Here is a 20,903-nt window from a genome sequence, read left to right as displayed (position 1 = left end):
CCAGCCTTTCCTTTCACTCTGGATTCTTGTTATCTCATTTCTGAAGGCTTCCCATTTTCCAGCCGTCCTGTTACCTGCGAACTTAACTGTGCTTAACTTGAGCAGGAAATATTTCCAAGTTAATAGTAATGGAGCAGGGAAGAGCTACTTTTATTGAATAACTCTTTCAAACAGCCTCTTTTAGTTCTGCTTGATTCTATCCTGCAAAATGAATCATTTGCTATCAGTGCAAATCACAGTGTCCTGAAGCAAGTGTAACAAGTCATATCTTCCTGATTTCTGTTCTATAGTTAATCATTTAGCATCAATCCCTTTTTGAGTTGCTGATTTGGAGTTTCTGTGTTTTTTATGGCTGTACAGATAGTTATGAAATGATGATGGTGTGATCTCTTATAACTGAAGGGTCCCAGTGGCAGACTCCTGGATAGGTGAAGATGAGATAAAAAGGCCAAGTCAGTCAAAACCTGACAGAATATGATTGTACCGTGTATTATGAATTATGTACAAATAGGAACAACCTTAGAATCCTGTTTCACTGATCTTTTGTTAACTTGGTAATCCTCACATACTCCTCCTTAACTTGGTTAGTCTCTTGGTAACTGTGTAGTTGATGCCCCAGTATGAATATGGAGAGATCTGACATTATTGCTTCTCCCTCAGATTTTAGACCTGGTGATTAATGCACTGAATCAGAATCGGGTTCAGTTTGAGCTCAAGCCTGGTGTTCAGATCATTGTCTCCACTGCTCACCTTACTCTAGGTAAGTGTGTCATTAATACCATCAAATAGCAAGAGTTTTTCTGCCGTGTTACTGATGTAATGCTCATCACAGATTGGTAAAGGTAGCCTCTGAAGTCAGGACTTTTAACAAAATACCTTTTTTTTAAAGAAAGGGGCTACCATGCGAAATAGGAGGAATAGGCTATTCAGCCCCTCGCAACTGCTACACCATTCAATTGGATCATGGCTGATCTGATGTTCCTCTCATCCACTTTGTTGCATTTTCCCCCATAATCTTTGATTCCCTGACTGATCAAGAGTCTACCTCTCTCAACCTTACATATACGCAAGGACTCTGCTCCCACAGCTCAAGATGACAAGGAGTTCCAAAGACTCTGGGCACTGACAGAAGAAATGCCTCCTCATCTCAGCCTTTTAAACTTGCACCCCTTTATCTTGTGGGACCTATGACCTTGGTTGAGATTCTGGATGGAGGATAGAAGCAATCTTTCCACTATTTGGGATATTGCTGAAAATGGTTTGTATTTTGATGATACCTGTTCTCTTTCATTTGGACCCGAGAAAAACAATCTCTTTGCATTTGAGTAGTTCAATCAGTAGTCATCAAAAATCCTTTGTTCTTTGGATTTGATGGAGGCCAGCTGATTGTGCATCTTTTCACCTCACTGTGCAATACTGAAACAACTCAAGCATCAGTCGTAGCGCCAATTCGATAGAATGGAGCTTAAACTACAAGACAAGTAGGAACAGTTTTAGGACCACAGTAACCCTAAATGACAGGGAAATACAAATTAATCTTTGCCATCAATATAAAACAGGCTTATCGTCCTTTTGTAGTGCAGTGGTAGTGCCTCTACCCCTGGGCCAAGAGGTTCAGGTTCAAGCCCCACCTGCTCCAGAAATGTGCAATAACATCTCTGCACAACTTAACTAGAAAATATGTTAAATAAAAGAAATTAAAACAGGCTTATCAACAATTGGCAACATAATTTACATTGTGCCTGATCTCTTCCACACTGAATCACACAGTCCTTTTGCGCATGAGGTCAATATTATTTCTTTTAAAATAAAAATCTTGGGAATGTTACAGGAGTCAATGGACAATGACAATCAGCGGCCATTTGACATTGATGGCAAATGCCAACTTTAACCGCTCACTACTCCAAATGATCCCGGAGATGAGGAGATAGTCTCATGAAGAGAGATTGAGCAGTTTAGACACATACTCGATGGAGTTTAGACACATACTCGATGGAGTTTAGACACATACTCGGTGGAGTTTAGACACATACTCGATGGGGTTTAGACACATACTCGATGGAGATTAGACACATACTCGATGGAGTTTAGATACATACTCGATGGGGTTTAGACACATACTCGATGGAGATTAGACACATACTCGATGGAGTTTAGACACATACTCGATGGAGTTTAGACACATACTCGATGGAGTTTAGACACATACTCGATGGGGTTTAGACACATACACGATGGAGTTTAGAAACATACTCGATGGAGTTTAGACACATACTCGATGGAGTTTAGACACATACTTGATGGGGTTTAGACACATACTCGATGGGGTTTAGACACATACTCGATGGAGTTTAGACACATACTCGATGGAGTTTAGACACATACTCGATGGAGTTTAGACACATACTCGATGGAGTTTAGACACGTACTCGATGGAGTTTAGACACATACTCGATGGAGTTTAGACACATACTCGGTGGAGTTTAGACACATACACGATGGAGATTAGACACATACTCGGTGGGGTTTAGACACATACTCGATGGAGATTAGACACATACTCGGTGGGGTTTAGACACATACTCGATGGAGATTAGACACATACTCGGTGGGGTTTAGACACATACTCGATGGGGTTTAGGCACATACACGATGGAGATTAGACACATACTCGGTGGAGTTTAGACACATACTCGATGGAGATTAGACACATACTCGGTGGGGTTTAGACACATACTCGATGGGGTTTAGACACATACTCGATGGGGTTTAGACACATACTCGATGGAGATTAGACACATACTCGATGGAGTTTAGACACATACTCGATGGGGTTTAGACACATACTCGATGGGGTTTAGACACATACTCGGTGGAGTTTAGACACATACTCGATGGAGATTAGACACATACTCGGTGGGGTTTAGACACATACTCGATGGGGTTTAGGCACATACATGATGGAGATTAGACACATACTCGGTGGAGTTTAGACACATACTCGATGGAGATTAGACACATACTCGGTGGGGTTTAGACACATACTCGATGGGGTTTAGACACATACTCGATGGAGATTAGACACATACTCGGTGGGGTTTAGACACATACTCGATGGAGATTAGACACATACTCGATGGGGTTTAGACACATACTCGATGGAGATTAGACACATACTCGGTGGGGTTTAGACACATACTCGATGGAGATTAGACACATACTCGGTGGGGTTTAGACACATACTCGATGGGGTTTAGGCACATACACGATGGAGATTAGACACATACTCGGTGGAGTTTAGACACATACTCGAAGGAGATTAGACACATACTCGATGGAGATTAGACACATACTCGGTGGGGTTTAGACACATACTCGATGGAGATTAGACACATATTCGATGGAGTTTAGACACATACTCGATGGAGATTAGACACATACTCGGTGGGGTTTAGACACATACTCGATGGAGATTAGACACATACTCGATGGAGTTTAGACACATACTCGATGGAGATTAGACACATACTCGATGGAGTTTAGACACATACTCGATGGAGATTAGACACATACTCGGTGGGGTTTAGACACATACTCGATGGGGTTTAGACACATACTCGATGGAGATTAGACACATACTCGATGGAGTTTAGACACATACTCGATGGAGTTTAGACACATACTCGATGGAGATTAGACACATACTCGGTGGGGTTTAGACACATACTCGATGGGGTTTAGGCACATACTCGATGGAGATGAGCCACATACTCGGTGGAGTTTAGACACATACTCGGTGGAGTTTAGACACATACTCGATGGAGATTAGACACATACTCGATGGGGTTTAGACACATACTCGATGGAGATTAGACACATACTCGATGGAGATTAGACACATACTCGATGGAGATTAGACACATACTCGGTGGGGTTTAGACACATACTCGATGGAGATTAGACACATACTCGATGGAGTTTAGACACATACTCGATGGAGATTAGACACATACTCGATGGAGTTTAGACACATACTCGAAGGAGATTAGACACATACTCGATGGAGTTTAGACAAATACTCGATGGAGTTTAGACACATACTCGGTGGGGTTTAGACACATACTCGATGGGGTTTAGACACATACTCGATGGGGTTTAGGCACATACTCGGTGGAGTTTAGACACATACTCGATGGAGTTTAGACACATACTCGATGGAGTTTGGACACGTACTGGATGGAGTTTAGACAAATACTCGATGGAGTTTAGACACATACTCGGTGGAGTTTAGACACATACTCGATGGGGTTCAGACACATACACGATGGAGTTTAGGCACATACTCGGTGGAGTTTAGACACATACTCGATGGAGTTTAGACAAATACTCGATGGAGTTTAGACACGTACTCGATGGAGTTTAGACAAATACTCGATGGAGTTTAGACAAATACTCGATGGAGTTTAGACACATACTCGATGGGGTTTAGACACATACTCGATGGGGTTTAGACACATACTCGATGGAGTTTAGACAAATACTCGATGGAGTTTAGACACATACTCGATGGAGATTAGACACATACTTGATGGAGATTAGACACATAATTGATGCGGTTTAAGCACATACTTGGTGGAGTTTAGACACATACTCGATGGAGATTAGACACATACTCGATGGAGTTTAGACACATACTCGATGGGGTTTAGACACATACTCGATGGAGTTCAGACACATACTCGATGGAGATTAGACACATACGTGATGGAGATTAGACACATACTTGATGGGGTTTAGGCACATACTCGGTGGAGTTTAGACACATACTCGATGGGGTTTAGACACATACTCGATGGGGTTTAGATACATACTCGATGGAGTTTAGACACATACGTGATGGAGATTAGACACATACTCGATGGGGTTTAGACACATACTCGGTGGAGTTTAGACACATACTCGATGGGGTTTAGACACATACTCGATGGGGTTTAGACACATACTCGATGGAGTTTAGGCACATACTCGATGGAGTTTAGACACATACTCGATGGGGTTTAGACACATACTCGATGGGGTTTAGACACATACTCGATGGAGTTTAGGCACATACTCGATGGAGTTTAGACACATACTCGATGGGGTTTAGACACATACTCGATGGACTTTAGACACATACTCGATGGGGTTTAGACACATACTCGATGGGGTTTAGACACATACTCGATGGAGTTTAGACACATACTCGATGGGGTTTAGACACATACTCGATGGGGTTCAGACACATACACGATGGAGTTTAGGCACATACTCGATGGGGTTTAGACACATACTCGATGGGGTTTAGACACATACTCGATGGAGTTTAGACACATACTCGATGGGGTTTAGACACATACTCGATGGGGTTTAGACACATACACGATGGAGTTTAGGCACATACTCGATGGGGTTTAGACACATACTCGATGGGGTTTAGACACATACTCGATGGGGTTTAGACACATACTCGATGGAGTTTAGACATATACTCGATGGGGTTTAGACACATACTCGATGGGGTTTAGACACATACTCGATGGAGTTTAGACACATACTCGATGGGGTTTAGACACATACTCTGTGGGATTTAGACACATACTCGATGGAGTTTAGGCACATACTCGATGGGGTTCAGACACATACACGATGGAGTTTAGGCACATACACGATGGAGTTTAGACACATACTCGATGGGGTTTAGATACATACTCGATGGGGTTTAGACACATACACGATGGAGTTTAGGCACATACTCGATGGAGTTTAGACACATACTCGATGGGGTTTAGATACATACTCGATGGGGTTTAGACACATACTCGATGGAGTTTAGACACATACTCGATGGGGTTTAGACACATACTCGATGGGGTTTAGACACATACTCGATGGGGTTTAGACACATACTCGGTGGAGTTTAGGCACATACTCGATGGGGTTTAGACACATACTCGATGGGGTTTAGACACATACTCGATGGGGTTTAGACACATACTCGATGGGGTTTAGACACATACTCGATGGGGTTTAGACACATACTCGATGGGGTTTAGACACATACTCGATGAAGTTTAGACATATGGTCGGTGGAGCTTAGAAGAATGAGAGGGATATAAGATGCTCAAGGGGGATTGTCACAATATAGTGGATGCTTCCTCATATGGGGTAATCTAGAATGAGAGGTCACAGTTTTAGGATAAGGAGCGGCAGATCTAAAACAGAGGTGTGGAGAAATTAATTCTATCAAAGGGTCGTAAGTCTGTGGAATTCACTCCCACGGAGTGCCGTGGATGCCAGCACATAGAGTATATTTCAGGAAGAGATGCATAGAATTTTATTAGTAATGAGGTGAAGGGTTGGAGAGATTGATCAGGAGAGTGAAGTTGATCCCATGGTGAGATCAGCCATGATCACATTAAATGGCAGAGCAGGGTCGTTGGGCTGAATGGCCTCCTCCTGCTCACAGTTCTATGTTCTTATGAATTAGCAGCAACTTTATTGTTGTAACATTATCCCTGGATTTCAAAAGTAAATACCTAAAACAATTCCATTGAAATGAAATGTTGAAATTAATTTCCTTCCCTGTATGGCACTTTCTCCCCTGCTCTGTCTTTGTTGTATTCTTTCCCAGTATTAAAACACAAACCCAGTATTAAAAGCAAGTGGACATGAATAGACTTTTCTCAAAAAATTATTGGGCAATGTCTTGGAAATAGCCCAATTCTTCGCCTCTGCATGCATTTCGATCTTACTTCTCCCGATGAGTTACTCTGCAGTCTCTGGAGGAGCAAGACAGTTAAGATGATAGCCTCCTGACCTCCATCCTTAGCTGCCTATGTGCAGGCACTAAAAGCTGTGGCCCTGTTTGCTGTTTAATGAAGGCTATCGTTGACCCATTCCCCATCTTTTATCAGACAGAATCCTGGTCAATGTTAACCTCCTGCCCTTCTTGCCACTTCTCCCTGGCTGTTGGTGTCTATTTAGAAGAAGGAACTAAAAAACAAAATGGGGTTGATTGGCTCATTTTGGGAAGAGTGAAAATGGGGACGGTCACATCATTAGACACAGTCAGATCAACCTCTACTCTGTCCATACCAGCCAGGTTACCCAGACAGGTGTGGCACAGTGCCTCCATGGTGAGCACAGCTGCCTCACAGTGCCAGGAACTGGGTTTGATCTCAGCCTTGGGTGACTGACTGTATGAGATCTGCACATTCTCTCTGCATCTGCATGGGATTCCTCCCAAGTCCAAAGATGTGCAGGTTAGGTGGATTGGCCATGCCAAGTTATCCATTAAGTCCAAAGATGTGCAGGTTAGGTGGATAGGCCATGCCAAGTTATCCATTAAGTCCAGGGATGTGCAGGCTAGGTGCCATGGGAAATGCAGGGATGGGTCAGGATGGGATGCTCTTCAGAGTGTCGGTGTAGACTCGATGGGATAAATGGCCTTCTATATTCTATGTTACCAGAGACTGACTAACCCATTTAGCCATCACTAACTCACCCATTTCTTTCCTACAATTTCAAATTTAATGGGGAACTGAAGACTTTTGGATCAGTTAGTTTATTACCCTTAAGAAAATCTGACACATAGGTAAGAGGTGACAAAATTCAACCGAACCTAATTCACTGGTTATGAGAAGATTTAGTCTTTAAATATTGCTCATTGTCAAGCGACCGCTTGAATCACATTGAGGCAGCTGAGAGCACAGGAGGGGAGGATTTCTGCAAGTACACAATTTGGTATGTGATATATCGTGTTATAGATTTGTTTATATCTGAAAATGTGTTCCTGAGTTCTTCAGGAAGGGCTTATGCCCGAAACGTCGATTCTCCTGTTCCTTGGATGCTGCCTGACCTGCTGCGCTTTTCCAGCAACACATTTTCAGCTCTGATCTCCAGCATCTGCAGTCCTCACTTTCTTCTAATAGATTCATTTATAATCTCATTATAATTAAGGAAGTGAAATATTTCTGAATTATTTAACATTTCAGTTTTAACTGCTCTAAAGTGTCTACAATGAGGCAATAAAACTTTGAAATGACAAATAAATACCAAGAAATGATCTTAATAACTGTTATTTTCCCATCTACTAGATTTACTGCAATTGATCATTATTAAAACCAGCTTTTTAATTCAGAGTAACTTATCATTTATTTCCTGGATAACTGATTTGAAATAGCCTACCTCATGCATGCTGTGATCTTGTAAACTGTTTCACTGGTGGCGGTTATTGAGATATACATTTTAAATATCATTGCATTTTCATCAGTGATTGATGGAAAAATGAACATTTCCTTGAATTGGTAGTCTGCCAAGAGGAAACGTTTGTGGTTTTGTTTTCGGTATGGGTAGCCAGATCGATTCAGAATTTGAATTAGTATTCTGACTATCCACAAGTCAAGTCATTGTTAAAATCTGAAATCTTGCTCTTTAGCTGTCCTAAATGTAAAATGTTGAGAAAAATAATTCTTCTAAACCAGTAGGAAATAATTCCTTGGGTTATTTCATCACTGAGTGCCTCAAACATCTGCAGTTTAGACCTAAGTTCACCTTTCCACAATCCACAAAACAAACAGCAAAAGAAACAGGTGGGGAAGATCAGCAACTACAGGACAGAAAAAGCAATTGGACAGATACAATGCAAAAGAACAGCATGCCTTACTTCAGTGTAACTATCAGATTACAATTTCTGGTAAACCAAGGTCTGAACCAACCTTTTAATCAGAAATGATAGTGGTTTTGAGATTTAAAAATAAGCATTGCACAAAAGATTCAGTTTTCCAAAAGCACTGATACATGTTCCAGGAACTACATATCTTCAAATTAAATTGGAAGCAGAGAAGTAATAGTCAGGAGAATAGTTTTGTCTTCTTAACCGACCAGGCATGTCATCATTTAATGATGAAACATGGTCTACTCAAAGCTAAATGAATAGAAAAAGATGGAAGCAACTTCCTGTCAGAGATTTTCTGAGGTCTCCAATGCCTTTGGAATGACGGGAAAGATCAAATCCAGTTCAGTCCCGAGACATCTCAATGACATGTGCTTCATTCCCTTTCACACGGAGGGGTGAATGCTAGGGAACACCCTATCAAATCAATATTGGTCTTTTTATGGTATTCAAGGTCAAAAAGGCTCACTCCCTGGACCCTGAACCAAAAGGAAGACATTGAATTGGAAATTCTGCAAGATCCTCCAAATATTTAACCAGCTGTTGAAAATTGCATCTCTCTGTCTGCCTAAGCTCCACCATGGCTTCCCAATGAGCAAGGGTCCTCAACAATAAAGTTAGAGAGTTGTGACTGAAGTGTCTAAACAGCTGATGTTCTTAACTAAGCTCTTCAGCCATACAGCTGACTAAACACCTCTGAACTCAGAAATGTCAAAGGAGCACATTTCAACATTGCAGGCCTGATCTGAAAATGATGGTACTCAAACTACCCGAAATTAAAATTGAATTAACGGCTTCCCTTCTCTCTCAAATGCAGCAATATATTAAACAAGGACATTTTACTTATCCTCATGATCCACTCAACCCGATTTCTTGCAAGGAAAACATTGGTTTTACTTGTTACTTTAAGCAGACATCAATGTTTATGATGACTGTTATATCAAGGATTGATGGAATGAATGATTTTCAGATGTAACTTACTCAGATTGCATACAATGTTGGAAATACTCTAAAATAATTTTTCTACTATTCTCTAATATATATTAATAATTATCATGCCTTTGCAAAATCAACCACGTCCTGATCTTGAGCAGTTTTCTGAGAAGGAATCTAGCAACAGCTGAAATGGAACTTCCAGGATATAGTGACCAGCATCTCAGAGGGCTCTCGTGATGCAGTGGTAGTGTTCTTACCTATGTGCTAGGAGCTCCAGGTTTAAGTCCCACCTGCTCCAGAGGGGTATAAGGGTATCTTCAAGCAGGTCAATTTGGGAAAATATCCAGCTGTTGGTGTCAAAGCACAATTTCTGAATTTACAGATAATAGAAAATTATTCAAATTTATGCAGATGGCAGCAAGTTGGCAGAGGTGAAAGGCATTCCTAACTGTGGGTCTCACAAGGTGAGAGGGCTATACTATCAGAGAGAACATTGGGTGTGGCCAGTCCTTTGGAATCAATGGCAGGGTATGTCAAGAAGAAAGTTAAAAGAATCAGAGAGCTTTGTATGGATTTCAGAGATGGGTATTGCCCTTGTACTCACTTTGTTTTATTATATTCTTTTTCCTATTGATTACACCCTTTTAATGTGATGATATAGGTTATGGGTTAATGCTTTCCTCAAGGACACGGTCTCCCTGTTTCCATGCCAACCAGATTTTGGATTCCCTACTGCACGTGGGCCACCTGAATCTGGAGTCCTAACTATTTTTTTTCCCTTTGCCAATTGAAAAGAAAGTCCAGAGAGCTGTCAATGAAGACGGTTTCAGAGTTAATTCAAATGTTTCTTCCTGCAGGTGACTTCCTCAAAATGTAATGACAGTCATATAAGATGTCTGTTTCAACTGCTATTTCCTTGCAGCCCCTCTTGTGGATTCTAGCCCAGGACACAGTGGCTCTGCATTATTGATGCTGTTATCATTGGCCTTTGTGGGCTTGGCTGTTTTTATCATATACAAGTTTAAAAGGTAGGTATTGCTACTTGATTCCATGTTGCAATTCACCAAGTGCTTTCTTGTTGAAATAGAAATAGGAAGCATTATTCTGATGCTACTTTCCCAGCATGACTGTGAGAACATTATGATTATGTAAAATAATGATATAATTCAGAGTTTTGTAATCTCATTGAGTGCCACGTACAGTAATAGCAACAGCTTTTCCTGTTAATATTTGTATTTTTAATTCGATTAATTCATTGCTACGAATCTTTGAAGTATTTTAATGCCGAACATGCAGTGCAAACTAAATTTACTAAAATTATTTAAGTTAATTAAAACAATTTGCAGTTTACTTTTCCATGTTTTTAAAATGTTATGGAGTGAAATTCCTCTCAACAAAAAGTGAGGAAAATATTAATTTTCCTGTATAACTGACAACCAAATAAATTTCAAGGGTACACTTTGAAAGTGTAGATGTTTTGCTGAGTTGCTGACCTCAAGACAATGTTAGTTTTGTTGATGGAAAAAGGAAAAGAGGAATTTCACTCCTATTAATAAGTTCCTTTGGTTTAATGGGATTAATTCTCCCCTTTGTTATCATCTGGATGGAACATAGACAGGAAATCAGCCCGGGAGGATTGTGCCACTCCCTACAGAATCCCACCTGATTTTCCTGATCCTGAGATTAGCAGAGGGAAAATCTGGTGGGTTTTTTTTAATGGTCCTGTCTATCAAATGTTTTCCTTCTGCACCGGTGACACTCAACATTTGAATGATAAGGTCAAACATCTTGACTTGTTTTTCAGTGAAATCAGATCAAATCTCATTCGCTGTACTTACCTTAATTGAATTTTCTGAGATATTGTTTCTTGCTTTTCTGTCGCATCTGACTGGACTGACTTACTAACACTACCTTAAATCTAACTCCCTCCTTCATGGCACAAATGGTGTCCCAATCTGCATTGTGCGACTGTTCAGCAACAACCATCCACCTTCACCCATGCAGTTCACCAAGCACTTACTCATGCAGGCAAGGCAAAAGCATCACTTGAGGATGATCAACTTAGGGCTTAACGTTATTATTATAAGAGAATTCCTTTTGATGCAGAAAAAGATTACTCATGACATCCGTAATAAGCTACTGCAATATAAACTAATGCAGGGAGTTGATGAAAGAACTTGCTCTATTCCTAACGTAACCATGTTGTTATCAGGAGTATAAGTATTTACTGATTAATTAAACAAAGCAATGGAGCTCTCAAACAGTGCTTGGAACATTCCAGAATCTCTAATGCAGGAAGAGAGGGTGAGAACAAATTCTCACTTTATTAATAAAGCAGCATGGACAGTGTTATTCCACACATATACCAGGCAGGGTGCCTGATTTCTATATGGTTCCAGGCGGGTTACCTCAAATTGTTAAGTTGCAAAGCGTGGAGGGCTTAACTGGCTCCCCATCTTTACAGTCCGAGATTTAAGTAACCCTATGTTTTAAAAGGTCAATTTAACCAGGCTTTCCTGAATTAAGAAAGAGGGATTTTATAATTACACAATGTGAGAATTAGTGTTGCAACATGCAGATTAGAAATAAGAGATGAGTCCAAAAAGATGAAGGTTATAGAAAAGATAGATGAATGAGTCTGTGAATTGTTCATGGACAGTAGAAAATTGAACATCACAGCTGTTGGAGTGGAGGTTACTGGGCATCTTGGCCTTGGCAGTTGAACAATTAGTTTCTGATCCTTCATGTTGCAGATTGATTGAGATTCTGTAGTTCTGTTCCTTTTGAATAATCCATTATTCAGGCTGTAAAAGTCTGTTGTTATGTTTGCCTTTTTAACTGGCTCAACAGGAGTAAAACATGGCCTGTGTGAATTCTGAACTATTTTAATTTTCCAATGTACCTGAATATCAGACCTAAGAAATTCTCCCAGATGCATTTGCTGCATCTTTTGGACCCAATTGATTGGGGATGTATTTTAAAGTTTTGGCAAGTGTATGCAAATAGTGATGGTGGGTTGACATCTTCGTCATTATTAGTGTTCCTTCACAGATGAGGATAACTCTCTCCCATTCTCAGGGTGGGTCTGTAGGCAGCTGTACAGACCAATGTGGTTAACACAGACTCTGTTACACTTTGGGCAGAAGGTGGTTATGGGAAGGGGGTGGTTGAGGCATTGGTTGTTTCCTGACGGCAAGTCTTGAGGTGCTCAACGCTTTCCGAGATGTCCCTCCTCCATTTTGGATGGTCTGGAGTGCAGTGAATCCCAGGTGGGAATGCTGCACTTCACCAGTGAGGCCGTGTGGGTATCCCTGGGGCTTCGTCCACCTGGGGCTGGCCTGCTGTTCCGGAGCTGGGACGTGAGATGTTGCCAGGGTTGGAGGTTTGAGCTATAGGGAGAGGCTGAACAGGCTGGGGCTATTTTCCCTGGGGTGTCAGAGGTTGAGAGGTGACCTTACAGAGGTTTATAAAGTCATAAGCGGCATGGATAGGATAAATAGACAAAGTCTTTTCCCTGGGGTCGGGGAGTCCAGACCTAAAGGGCATAGGTTTAGGATGAGAGGGGAAAGATATAAAAGAGACCTAAGGGGCAACTTTCTCATGCAGAGGGTGGTACATGTATGGAATGAGCTGCCAGAGGAAGTACAATTGCAACACTTAAAAGGCATCTGGATGGGTATTTGAATAGGAAGGATTTGGAGGGATATGGGCTGGGTGCTGGCAGGTAGGACTAGATTGGGTTGGGATATCTGGTCAGCATGGACAGGTTGGACCGAAGGGTCTGGTTCAATGCTGGACATCTCTATGACTCTATGACCTGCTTGGGGAGTCTCGTGTCAGACATGGAGACAATGTACCCAGCCCATCGTAGCTGATCAAGGCGGGGGATGGGGGTCAGAGCCTTGATGCTGGGGATGTAGGCCTGGTCAAGGACACTGGTGTTGGTGAGTCTGTCTTCCCAGTGGATTCACAGGATCTTGTCCCTTGAACGTGTTGGGAAACCACTCCAATACCTTGAGGTCACTGCTGTAGACAGTCCATGTCTGAGACCCATATAACAGTACAGGGACCACCTTATCCTATTAGGGGTATAATCGCATGCTGATGCTGTGTGTATTATCACAGGAAATCCTCTACATACCTGCCCACACCCTCACCCCCACCCTGTGCCCCATTATGTCCACTCTCACTGAGACTGCCTTCACACATCATTTAGGAATTCCCGATCTCTCCCATTGCAGATTCCTGACCCTCAAATCAGATCACTGTGTTCTCGCCATCTCCAATAATTTTATGACTAATTTATTTGTAAAACCGTGGATTATTCTTCTCACAATTGTGTCTTAGAAATTCATCTTTCAATTCCAGAAGAGTCTAGGACCCCAATTTTTTTCCAGGGTCCAGTATGTAAAGGAGAGAGAAATGTTGTCTCTGCACTGTTGTCACCTTTAAACATCACTTATTTCTCATTTTCATTTCAATGGCGCAGTATATTTAGGAGTCAGGCCACTCAACACGGAAGGAGCAGAAGGAATTTCCAAAAACCCTGCTGTAGGGGCTCCAGCAGAATGTTCAACATTAAAAACTAAAGATTAAAGCTTAAAATTTCACTCCTGTCCCCATCCTCTAGCTTCCATCCCTCTTCATGTCCCACCTAAGCCAACCCATGCCCCTCTATCCACTCCCCCATGCACCCTGTGCCAATCTGTGCCTATCTACTCATTCCCCATGTATTCAGATTTCTCCCATGATGATCTACCCATCCTACCTGGCCCCTCATTCATCATACACTTCCAATCATCCCCATGGTCTCTCATAATCCCTTTATCTATACAGTTCCAACAGATACCACCCAATCAGCACTCTATGCCCATTCCTCTCCAGGCCAACTCACCTATTATTCAGCCTGCCATAACTCAGGAGGCTTCCTGGCAGAAAATAAAATTATTCCTTACATTTTGCCACTGTTGAAAAAAAACTCATTGATAAAAAAAATCCAATGTACTGAAATCGCTTCAATTAATCCCTTTTGCAAACAAATGTTTAACTGAAATGCTCAATGCTTTATGTAAAAGATCATTTGACCCGAGGCTGTAACCTCCATGGAATGCTGAGTTCCAAGGCTGGGCTTGTGATTCCCTTCTTCCACCATTTTGGTTGCATGAGAAATGCACTTTGTTACGGGGAAACATTGGGGCTCAGGTTAATTCTGCAGAGTTTGCAGCAATAAACAATTTGGAAGGCTGACAAACCAAATTATATTTATCTTTGATTTTCCTTTCACGTTTGGCATCTAGGGTGGCACAGTGGTTTGGTGGTTACCACTGCTGCCTCACAGCTTCGGGTTTGATTCCACCCTCGGGCAGCTGTCTGCACATTCTCCCCGTGTCTGCGTGGGTTTTCTCCCACAATCCAAAGATACGCAGGTTAGGCGAATTGGCCATGTTAAATTGCCCACAGTATCCAGGGATGCACAGGCTAGGTGGGTCAGCCATGGGAAATGCAGGATTGCAGGAATGGGTCTGGGTGGGATGCTCTTTGAAGGGTCGATATGGACTCGATGGGCTGGGGGGCCTGCTTCCACACTGCAGGGATTCTATGATTCTGTGAATTGGCCATTGGATACAATTGTACAAAGAACAAAGAAAATTTACAGCCCAGAAACTGGCCCTTCGGCCCTCCAAGCCTGAGCCGATCCAAATCTACTGTCTAAACCTGTCACCCAATTCCTAAGCATCTATATCCCTCTGCTCCCCACCTACTCATGCATCTGTCCAGACACACCTTAAATGAATCTACCGTGCCTGCCTCTACCACCTCTGCTGGCAATGCGTTCCAAACACCCACCACCCTCTGTATAAAGTACTTGCTGCGTGTATCCCCCTTAAACTTTCCACCTCTCACCTTGAAAGCATGACCTCTCGTCATTGAATCCTTCACCCTGGGAAAAGGCTTGTCTCTATCCACCCTGTCTATACCCTTCATGATTTTGTAAACCTCAGTCAGGTCCCCCCTCAATCTTCTTTATTCTAATGAAAACAAATCTAACCTACTCAACCTCTCTTCATATCTAGCACCTTCCATACCAGGCAACATCCTCGTAAAGATTAGATTAGATTACTTACAGTGTGGAAACAGGCCCTTCGGCCCAACAAGTCCACACCGCCCCGCCGAAGCGTAACCCACCCATACCCCTACATCTACATTTACCCCTTACCTAACACTACGGGCAATTTAGCATGGCCAATTCACCTGACCTGCACATCTTTGGACTGTGGGAGGAAACTGGAGCACCCGGAGGAAACCCACGCAGACACGGGGAGAACGTGCAAACTCCACACAGTCAGTCGCCTGAGGCGGGAATTGAACCTGGGTCTCTGGCGCTGTGAGGCAGCAGTGCTAACCACTGTGCCACCGTGCCACCCACCCACTGTGCCACCGTGCACCCTCTCCAAAGCGTCCACATCCTTTTGGTAATGTGGCGGCCAGAACTGTAAACATATCTTCAGTGTGTAACCTTGAGTGTCAGTAGTATTCCCAAGACTCCTGCTTATTTCACATCACTCTGGAAAGGTCTCCTTTTCACTCAGGAATTCACAGAGTTTTTCTCCTCGGATAGTGTGGCCAGTTTCCAGGCTCAAGCTGACCCCCTCCCTACTGTTGACATCCCTCTAGAACATCAATTATAGGGAGGTTGGAGTGAACATATACTTATTTTTTTCAAACAAGGCCCAAGTGCTCTTGTCAAAACTCATGACTGCTGTGAATTTTAATGCCTCCTGCAGCAGAAAGCATTCTCCTCAGTTTTAAATCACTTCCTAGATTGGAGATTAGTTACAGTTACTTCCCCCTCAAATATTTCACATGAATGTTGTTAAACTGGCATTGGGTTGTTAGCACGCATGATACTATCTGTCACTAATCACTGGTTCGATATATAAGATGGCATGAGAGCTTCATGATTATAATGATGTGGGATGTTAGAAATCTATTAGTAGCTCATTAGTTCACTATTTAAACAAAACCATCAGGTTATTTATCTCACACACTGTGAGGGGAAGTCATGTGATGTCTGTACATACACTGCAAAGCCCAGCATCACTAGGTAACTGTGAAGAGTGATTAATTTGTTCTTTTTAATGGAAGTCAATCCAATGAATTAATGTTTTCATCACTAAAATTAATCCACCACATGTTTAACAGTGTTACGTATTGGTTACATTTAATGACTCAGGTAAAACATGATTGGAAATAGTAGAGCAATAGTAAAACATTGCAGTCAATGACAGTGGAGCCTGCTAGGTATAGAGTCATAGAGACATGTGGCATGGAATCAGACCCAATCATCATCCCAGTATAGAACATAGAAACAATACAGCGCAGAACAGGCCCTTCGGCCCTTGATGTTGCGCTGACCTGTGAACTATTCTCAGCTCGTCCCCCTACACTATCCCATCATGACAGGGAAGGGGATATAGTGCAGAGAGTAAGCACAACTCCACTCTCACCTTCTGGAACCATCACCATGCACTGTCCCCTGCCTTACCTGTTCTTATTTCTGCTGGTCTTGTGAGCCAACCACATCCCGAGTCCCCATGAGGATCCCCAATCCAGATCTCCACCAGAGTCAACCACCCACCAATCCTGCCACCCCACCATGACACCTTGTACCTCCTGAGCTGAACTTAGTCATCTCCTTTTCCATGTCGGTGACCGAGTTGTTTGAATATAACTGGTTCCACTAACAGAGGGGAGTGTGGTAGTAAATTAATGAAGTTGCAAGAATACTGTAGCTCCTTCTGAAAAAAACAGTGCAAGGTTTGGCGTCTGATGAATACCCTACACTACGAGAGCTCACCTGGATTAAAGGTACACGGAAAACAACAGAAGCTTCCGGCATCAGAAGTTGGACTGGGCCATTAGGGTGAGGGGGGTGGGGAGTGAACTCAGGATCAAAGGGTAAAGAGTAGGTATAAGAGCAACGATTCAATGATGATTGGTGCTGTCAGAGGATTCAAACTTATAATCTCAACATTATATGGGGCATTTTAACTTATCTACAATTGCACTCCCCTTTTCGATAACACATTCAAATACAGCAAATTTTCACATAACAGCTTCCTCATCAATGTGAGAATTTTTAAATAAGAATCTCATTTATGAATGTACAATCGAAAACACTCCCACATTGTTTAAATCTATAGAGTTAAGGAGGAGCCGGCTGCGTTACATCTGGAGATTTAAAATTGTGACTAAATTTTCTTATTTGTCTGAGAGTCATAGAGATATACAGCACGGAAACAGACCCTTTGGTCCAACTCGTCCATGCCGACCAGATATCCAAAACCAATCTAGTTAAAAGAACCAAGTAAATAATGGATTTGTAATTCAGCCAATGTAAGCGGTCAGTTAGCTGTATGTCAAGCCAAGAATAACAGTGACAGGTTCAATCCCCACAGCTGCTCAGCTGCCATTGAAAGGCTCATCTTCTCATCACTCCCCATAAATCTACCATCAGTTGTCTCTCTGATGAGCAACCAGCCCTACACACCACTGAGACTATGATGCCTTTGCAGTTACTGAAATATGGGTATGCACATAGTTTATTGTTTCTTTTTCATTTAATCCTTCCAGGCCAGAAGAATCTTTGGAAAATCTGAATGCTTCCTCCTCGGTTCTGCCACAATATATAATGCAGACATTCTGTCCCATGGAAAAAATATCACTGGGGAGGCTGAAGTTGTGCCACCTTAAAAATAACTCTCTATTCTGGACCCCACCCCTCACCACTGATACAGATTTCCACCATGTCTTATGTCAGAAACTAAATCACAATGTTCCCAGATTTGTGTTATATTCATCACACAGGTGAAAAACAGTTTCCAATATGTAGAGAATTTTTCTAAAGTATTGTCAAAGTTTCTTGGTGCTGTATCATTCACGTTCACTTGGGATGAATGATACAATTGCATGATGTTGATGAGGCAGACAGCGTATGTAGATAACTGTGGAGCCATGACAAGCCCTGGGTGTCAGTACTTGCTTGAGTCGACAGAGCTGCTGTCCATTTACATATAAATGAAGGCAAATGCAATCAACATCATTAACAGTAAATTCTGAGCCACCACATCCTGCCTCACCCAGTTCTTTCCTTACTGACCACTTTTGGATGCTGGCTTCTCGATAGAATGTGATTTATCCCTGTAACCGATTTATCTTCCTTGGCTTCCACATTCTGAAAAAGGAATCTTGCTCAAAAACTATTGGAAGGGGCTGCATTTTCAAGGGTTTGGAAAGGCTCCCTGGAGTTTTTTTTTTAAATGCAGGCACTCCCAACCGTGGAAATCCTCGTTTTTGACAAATCCAATTTTTTAAAGCAAGGGGGGAAGGAGGTAGGGTGTGATTCACGCACAAATGGGAAATTAATCCTCAGCTGGGCCAATCCTCAGCTGCGCCTTTCCAGCAACACATTTTCAGTCGAAGTTAATGCTGAGTTTGAACATACTCCATTTGCAAAAGCACAGCAGGTCAGGCAGCATCTGAGGAACAGGAAAATTGGCGTTTCAGGCAAGAGCCCTTAATCAGGAATACTCCATTTGCTCCCGCCAAAAGCCTGAACTTGTAATGTAGGAGCCGTGAATCTCTGAGTATCATCGAGAGTCAACACGCTTCAAAGGCAGAGAATTCTTGCTTAAGTAAAGGGAGCTGAAGTCTTTTTAAATACCCCACCCTTTAATGACTGTATAAAAAACCCCTAAATCTGTTTGTGAGAGTTAACAAAAAAATGTCTCTACTCCTTTGATTGACAGGGTAGAAAGAAGAACCTGCTTCTCATGCATGGAGGAGCTGGTTACATTTCCCAATGGCTAATTTAACCTTTGGTTTTTCATATGAATGCTTGGCTGAGTTTTAAAATCTACACTTATTGGATCCTGCGATCACAGCTTGATTGACAGTTGAGTGAGGGAGATAACAGGACATGAGGGTTAAAGGCAGGAGACCCAACTGGGGAGATGATCATCTAATAGTATTATTACTGGTTATTAATCCAGGGACCCAGTTAATGTTCTGGGGACCCAAGTTCAAATCCCGCCATGCAGTTGGTGAAATTTGAATTTAATTAAAAAACTGGAATAAATTGTCTAATTGCAACCATGAATTCCATTGTTAATTGTTGGGAAAACCCATCTGATTCACTAAGGTCCTTTTAGAGAAAGTAACATCCATCCTGATCTGGTCTGGAGAGCATGTGACTCCGGACCCAGAGCAATGTGGTTGACTCTTATTCCCTAAGATGGGCAATCAATGCTGGTCTAGTCAGTAACACCCTCATCTTGTGAATGGATCTTTAAAAAAAAACCTTCTAAAACAATTGTGATAAAGTCTGGTTCTATCCCATTCCCCACCACCCCCCACTCCAGCCTCCCCAGAATGAAAGTTCAGTTGAGTGGAATCCTTTATCATGAGTTTGGATACTTGCTGTTTTGAACTGTCCATCTCTGTAGTAAAAATCCAGGTGAACAATTCAGTTTATTTATCTCCAGTCAGTGCATCAAATGACCTGACTGTAACACAGGCTAATCTTTAAATGCCTTACAAATGTTGAATGTGTGGAACAAAAGCACTGGCATGGATCAGTTGGGCTGAATAGCCTGTTTTAGTGCTGTAAACTCAACAAATGAGTAATTATCATACAAGCCTGCAGCTTGTTCCATTCTCCTGTCTTTCTGCAGGAAAAGAATCACCTCCTGACATTATATGGAATTATTCTGCTCACTGATTTCCAAATTACTGGGAAGATGTTTTGTTAATTTTACTTCGAGGGATGTGAATATCACTGGCAAGATCAGCCTTCATAGCCCTTGAGATTATCATCCCCTCTGGATTTCAGCTTGTCTGTTCATGTTTGAGTCAAGACTGTAATGTGGTCTGGATTTGGATGGCCCTAGCAGAACCCGAACTGAGTGGTCAGTGAGCACACACTTCATGTGTTAGTGCCACTTGATCACATGTTGATGACACTGTCTACACTTGGCTGATCATTGAGAGTAGACTGATGGAGAGGTAAACAGTGGGATTTTATGAACAAAACATACCTAGGCAATTTTTCATAAGATGTAACTGTGATGTAGCTATAGCAGAAGAGAGGCTCATTCTGAATGGCGTTCAGCCATTTCTTCATATCACATGGAATGAGTTGGCTGGAAATTGGCATCTGTGCTGCTGGAGACCTTAGCGTATGGATAACTCA

At 42.1% G+C, this 20,903-nt stretch overlaps 1 protein-coding gene across 3 annotated transcripts in view; it reads left to right on the top strand.

Moving 5' to 3' along the window:
• LOC140463298 (VPS10 domain-containing receptor SorCS1-like) overlaps positions 1-20,903 on the top strand; it is a 1,204,408-nt gene that overhangs the window by 1,155,113 nt on the left and 28,392 nt on the right. For all 3 annotated transcript variants that reach the window (XM_072557066.1, XM_072557065.1, XM_072557064.1), the window contains exons 24-25: positions 661-760; positions 10,575-10,680. In XM_072557066.1, coding sequence (XP_072413167.1) covers positions 661-760; positions 10,575-10,680 — 206 coding nt within the window. The remainder of the gene's footprint in view (positions 1-660; positions 761-10,574; positions 10,681-20,903) is intronic.

The sequence above is a fragment of the Chiloscyllium punctatum genome, chromosome 38 (assembly GCF_047496795.1).
Source record: "Chiloscyllium punctatum isolate Juve2018m chromosome 38, sChiPun1.3, whole genome shotgun sequence".
In the NCBI taxonomy this organism is placed as follows: domain Eukaryota; kingdom Metazoa; phylum Chordata; class Chondrichthyes; order Orectolobiformes; family Hemiscylliidae; genus Chiloscyllium; species Chiloscyllium punctatum.
The sequence above is the reverse complement of the archived record's forward strand: the minus strand, read 5'-3'. Positions and strand labels throughout refer to the sequence as shown.